This window comes from Haliotis asinina, chromosome 3 (assembly GCF_037392515.1).
Source record: "Haliotis asinina isolate JCU_RB_2024 chromosome 3, JCU_Hal_asi_v2, whole genome shotgun sequence".
Classification (NCBI taxonomy): Eukaryota; Metazoa; Mollusca; class Gastropoda; order Lepetellida; family Haliotidae; genus Haliotis; species Haliotis asinina.
The window spans coordinates 59,692,111-59,698,110 of NC_090282.1; the positions used below are offsets into that span (position 1 = coordinate 59,692,111).

General features: G+C 39.9%; 1 protein-coding gene across 1 annotated transcript in view; it reads left to right on the top strand.

The window, feature by feature from the left end:
* The window catches only part of LOC137278937 (polycystin-1-like), a 54,527-nt gene extending 50,525 nt beyond the window's left edge, over positions 1-4,002 (top strand). Inside the window, exons 43-45 of the mRNA XM_067811437.1 lie at positions 111-400; positions 1,494-1,641; positions 2,747-4,002. Coding sequence (XP_067667538.1) covers positions 111-400; positions 1,494-1,641; positions 2,747-4,002 — 1,694 coding nt within the window. The remainder of the gene's footprint in view (positions 1-110; positions 401-1,493; positions 1,642-2,746) is intronic.
* Positions 4,003-6,000: the final 1,998 nt, after the last annotated feature.

Consider the following 6,000-nt stretch of genomic DNA (forward strand, 5'->3'; position numbering starts at 1 on the left):
CCATAATATCACAAGAAACAGTTTAACCCAGGAAGTACATTGTACAGATTGAATAGCAATTTTACACAAAAGCTGTATTTATTGATACTTTGAATCTTTTGATGCTGTAGAAGAGGAGGTGGAGAAGTTGAAAGAGAAGGTGACAGCACAAGTTGCATCGCAAGTGTCTGATCATCAGCGATATTATACGCCTCCTCTGTCCACACGCGCACTGCGGGAAATTCGTAAAAGAATCCAGCTTGATAACCGTGCAAGAATGATCCTGTATGAGATTTGTCTGTACTTCACCTTTGTGGCCATAGTCCTTCTGATGATCTATGGTCACAGGAACATCGACATGGCGTACAGGGTCACTCACACCACAGAGAATATGTTCACAGAGGACACAGGATTTAGTGAGGTGGATTGTATAGACATTACTTTTATATCTCTGTTTTCTCAGTGTTCAAAATTGAGCGTGAATGTCAAGGTGCCGTGTCTTAAACCTACTGCTAAGGTATCAGAATAAAAATAAGTGGTGGGGTAGGCTAGTGTTTTAATTGTTGGTTTGTCATCCTGAAAACATGGGCTCAATTACCAGCATCAGTAGAATGTGTGAAATTCATTTCAGGTCTCCCCATCTCTGATATTGCAGAAATATTCTTTATTTGGAACAAAATCTCACTCACTCACTCACTCACTCATTCATGAACACTACTGTACATGTATTTCTACAGTAATCTTGGCCCCGTTTCTTAAAGCTCTTATTAGCTTAAGATCTCATAACTTTTCTCGCAGTAAATTTTGTACCTCCTGTGTTACAGTATAGGAGGTACGAATCCTACGAGAAAAGATACGAAATCTTAGACTTACAAGGGGTTTGTGAAACAGGATACTGGGCCCTAATGGTAGAACCAAACTGACTTTACTCTGACTTTTTGTTACATGTGTTGTGGAATACTGCGTAGTTTTAAATAAGAGTGATAATTCTATGGGAAGTATGGATTCATACAAGTCCCAAGTAACATGTGCTTGCAAGTGATGTGAAATCTGGTTAAATGTAACATTCAAGCATATTCCACACATGTAGTAACATGCAAATGAGAGTGCAACTCTTTGTACTTTTCAGGAATAGACCACTAATACACAGTATACTGACACCAGGCTGACCAGTTCTTGATATATCCTATTAACAACTAACAGTAGTGTCATCTTCTAGTGTCTTCTGGTGTGAAGTGGCCAGGCTCTGATTGCCTGATCTTCCACTGTTAAGGCACATGCTCTCTCCACTAGACGTGCAGTGGAACTGTTAGAACAGCTTAGGGACTGCTTGTCATCTTGCCACTCTGATGTGGAATATTACTGATAATAATAGCTAGTTTTTTTTATCAAAACTTCTGAATCACAATATATTTAGGAATCTCTTGCCACAAGCCTTGGTGGGAACCTTTGTTTTAGTCTGCTTCCCCAAATGTCAGTAGTAGACGTAACATTTGGTGATGATGTTTTTCCAGGTGACCACAGCAGAATCTATGTGGGAGTACCTACAAGGGGACTTCCTGGACAACCTTGTGTCAGGCACTGATCCTGCCTCTCCAACATCTTGCCAAGCTTCTTACCTTCTCGGAAAAGCTCGACTAAGGCAACTTAGACTGAAGCCAGGTAATTGATGTTCACCTGACATGCGTTTATAGATGGGGACATAGGGTATCCATTTTAAAGTGCTTGACGTAACATTATCCACTTTGACTTTGACATTGTAGTTAAGGGTTATGTGTGGTGAAAATATCATGAAAACTATAGGCTCCATGCTACAGACTGGTAATATCATTGGTTAGTGTCAAACTCATGTCAGTGACAGTATCACCTTTGTTGTTGTAGGATCAAAGGTTTAGTACAAATGAAGAGCATATAAAATAGTTATGATCAAAGTCAAACACGATATATTTCCTGTCATTCATTCCAGTTGAAATTCCAAACTTCTTTTATTAAAAAAGCAGTGTTTGCCCTGTGCACTTGCAAGTTCAACAAAATGGAATTGCTTATTAAAACCATACACAGATTAAATTTGTTTTAAGATACTGAATGATAGTTAACAAACTTAGCTCAAATGTAGTAATAAGTTTTATCACCCCTCAACACTGGATTCTTTTCCTACTGGGATTACTTGTCATATCCTTCTACAAGCCTCTGTTATAATACAGCCTTATTTTCCAGTTCTCTTAAAATCCTCAAGGGGGCAAGAAATCGCAACACGAATTATCTTCCTTCTTTCTATGCAATCAGAATCCATGTTACATCAACTTAGATCCAATTTGCAAGCAAATATAGGGCCACAAATTTCCCTCCTCTGCCGGGGACTTGTGTTGATCTGACAATGGAGGTGCCATTGATCCCCTATTACATGACTGTACACGTACTTTGTCTTGAAGAAACGTTTGTGCATTGCACAGGGCATAGTTTTCCCGCGAAGCATACGGAAATTACCGAGGCCTTACGCATGATCATTTTTTAAACAGCATCACTGATTGCACAACTAAATCTGTTGCAGCCAATTATGAATCCTGTACACTCACACCATGAAAGAGACGTATTAGAACAAGAGGTTTGAAAGAAGAAATAACAAATAACCCCTGTGGGAAGAGAATGTCCACACTACTGTTTTCAATAAAACATCTCTTACTCACTATAAATGTCTGAAATAGGCATATAGATTACTAACAGATTTATACATGAAGCATTTCTAGCTGTGTCATGTTTGTTGCAGGTACATGTTCCTATCCAGCCATTATGAAGAAGTTCGCATCCATCGCCTGTACAGGCCCATATTCCATATCAGACGAAGAGACTGGTCACTACAACACCTCCTGGTCCCAGCCTGTGTCCACCACTGACACACCCACTATGTACACCTACCGCTCTTCATTCCAGCTGGTCACCATACCATTTGTTGGCAAGCTTGCCACATACTCCGGCGGCGGCTATGTCCAAGAGCTGCCTAGGTTTCCAGACAGTGCCAGAGGTGTCATGGACGACATTCAAAGTTCAGACTGGATCGATCAATACACACGGGCTGTGTTTGTGGAATTCAGTCTCTATAATCCAAATATTAACATGATCAGTGTCATTATCCTAGTGTTTGAATATACCAACTTTGGAGGTGTGTTTCCTTACTACCAAATCTTCACATCAAAGCTCTATCACTACACTGGAGGGTTTGAACAGTTTGTGGCAGTGTGTGAAGCTGTGTTTCTCATATATGTAATTATTTTCACATACCTGGAAATCAAGAAGTACAGACAGATGTCTACATCTGATTACTTCAAGGACACCTGGAGTTACATTGAGGTGATCATCATTGCTCTGTCCTACACTGTGTTTGGGCTGTTCATACAGAGGATTGTCACTGTGGACTACTCCATCAAACTCTATAAAGAGTCCATGGGACAGTCCTTTGTCAGCTTCTACCCTGCTGCTTCATCTGACATTATCCTGCAATATGTCATGGCAGCATTGTCAAGTTTTGTCATTCTCAAATTCTTCAAGCTGCTCCGATTTAACTTAAGAATGTCCATCTTGGCTGGTTCTTTAAAGCGCTGTAAAAGCATCTTATTTCAGTTTTTCATCAAAGTTTTCTTGTACACAATGGCCTTTTCATGTTTTAGCCTGTTAGTGTTTGCCACGGAACTACAGGAGTACAGCAACTTTGGTGAAAGTGTTATAGCATTGTTTAATTTTGCCTTAGGAGCATCAGATTATTTTGGACTTGAATCAGCAAGTAAGACCTTGGGTCCTTTGTTCTTCTTTACGTTTTCTTTCCTATATCAGTTCCTACTGATCAGCATTTTTATCTCCATTGTAATGGATGGTTATGCTGCTATGGTAGAGCATGTCCTCTCATTGCACACAGAGGTGCATATGGTGGAGTTCATCTGGAGGAAGATCAAGCTCCACACCATGACAGATAAGAAGAGGAAAAATGCTTATCAGAAAAACCTTTATAAGATCCAGACCAGGAGGTGAAACTGTTAGTTCTCATCAGTGGTTGCGTAACACAGTCAGGGTAAGAAATGACAACAAACCTGATGCTTCTTGTATGAGTCACTTAGACCAGCAAAGGAAACTAATGCTACATGCTGCTTTTGGCATGAAGCATTCACTTCAGCAAATGACACTAACAATGCATACTGCGTGTGGTATAAAGCAATCAGATGAGCAAAGGAAGCTAGCTATTGATACATACTGTTTGTGGCATGAAGCATTCAGATCAATAAATGAAAGTATTGATTCTCTTCAGTTATCCTATGAAACAGTGAGATCAGTGAATGAAATTATTGATACTTAGATGCAAAACAATCATCAAATGCAACTATGGACACTTGTTAGTTGTGTCTTTAAGCATTCAGGTCAGTCAGGGAAGCTATAGATACTTATGGGTGTTGTACCTTGATGCAGTCGGTCAGTGAAGCTGTTGATACTTTTGGGTGTTCTCCATGAAGCAGTCGGTCAGTGAGGCTGTTGATACTTGTGGGTGCTGTCCTATGAAGCAGTCAGTCACTGAAACTCTTGATACTTGTGGGTGTTGTCCATGAAGCAGTCAGTCAGTGAAGCTCTTGATACTTGCGGGTGTTGTCCACGAAGCAGTCAGTCAGTGAAATGTTGATACTTGTGGGTGTTGTCCCATGAAACAGTCAGTCAGTGAAGTTCTTGATACTTGTGGGTGTTGTCCATGAAGCAGCCAGTCAGTGAAGATGTTTATACGTGTGGGTGTTGTACTTGTCACATAAAGCAGTCAGTAAGTGAATGAAACTGTCATGTAAGGTCACATCATTATTGTCACAAGTTATGCCATGCAAATCAACCAGTGAAGATTTGTGTTAAAATTGATCTTCAGTAACCCATGCTTGTTGTAAGAGGCAAATAACGCGATTTGGTGGTCAGACTCACTAACTTAAATGGCATATTATTTACAATATAGCTGGAATATTGCTGAAAGCAGCATAAAACTAAATTCATTGCTGCTACTAGTCAGTACAAATCAAATGTTATAAAACGTCTGAGGCATCAAGTTTTTCAGATGAAAAAATCAAGTGCTTGTTTGAAATTGTTATAGTTTCAAATGTTGAATTTTTCTGAATCATGTAATTAGAATAACACATTTTGTTTTGCAATAAACTTATATTTTTGTCCCACACACATTATTTGTTTCCCATGCATCACTCCAGCACTACTACTGGCACCAGTACACTCACTTTAGGATTACTAATGCGTGACTAGTACACTCACTATGGCAGCACCAGTGCGTCACCAGTACACTCACTATAGCAGTACCACTGCGTCACCAGTACACTCACTTTAGGATTACTAATGTGTGACTAGTACACTCACTATGGCAGCACCAGTGCGTCACCAGTACACTCACTATAGCAGTACCACTGCGTCACCAGTACACTCACTTTAGGATTACTAATGTGTGACTAGTACACTCACTATGGCAGCACCACTGCATCACCAGTACACTCACTATAGCAGTACCACTGCATCACCAGTACACTCACTGTCGCAGTACTATTGCATTACCAGCAGACCCACTTCAGCAGTACCACTGCATGATCAGTGCGTGCACTTTAGCATCGCATTGCATGACCAGTAGATGTTTTTCAGCAGTAGTATTACACTTAAGCAGTGCCAATACGTGACCAGTTGACTTCTGCACTGTAAGATGAGGAGTTGCCTACCAGTAGCAAAGGCATTGCATAAACTGTTTCAAAGACAGCAGTCACAAAAACTAAAATGTCGACAGTTAAAAAGTTTAATCATCTTTAGGCACAATTTTCATTTCACAAATACACCTAAATTCATCTTGTAATGCCAACAGATGTTGAACAATATGAGAAAAACATTGTTAATAAAGGCACGTAGTCAGTAAATGTTCACATAATTAAGTTACAAATATACACAGGCATGTTCGCACTCCATCAAAGGAATTCTTCAGTAACCACATGACATTGTCCAATTTTC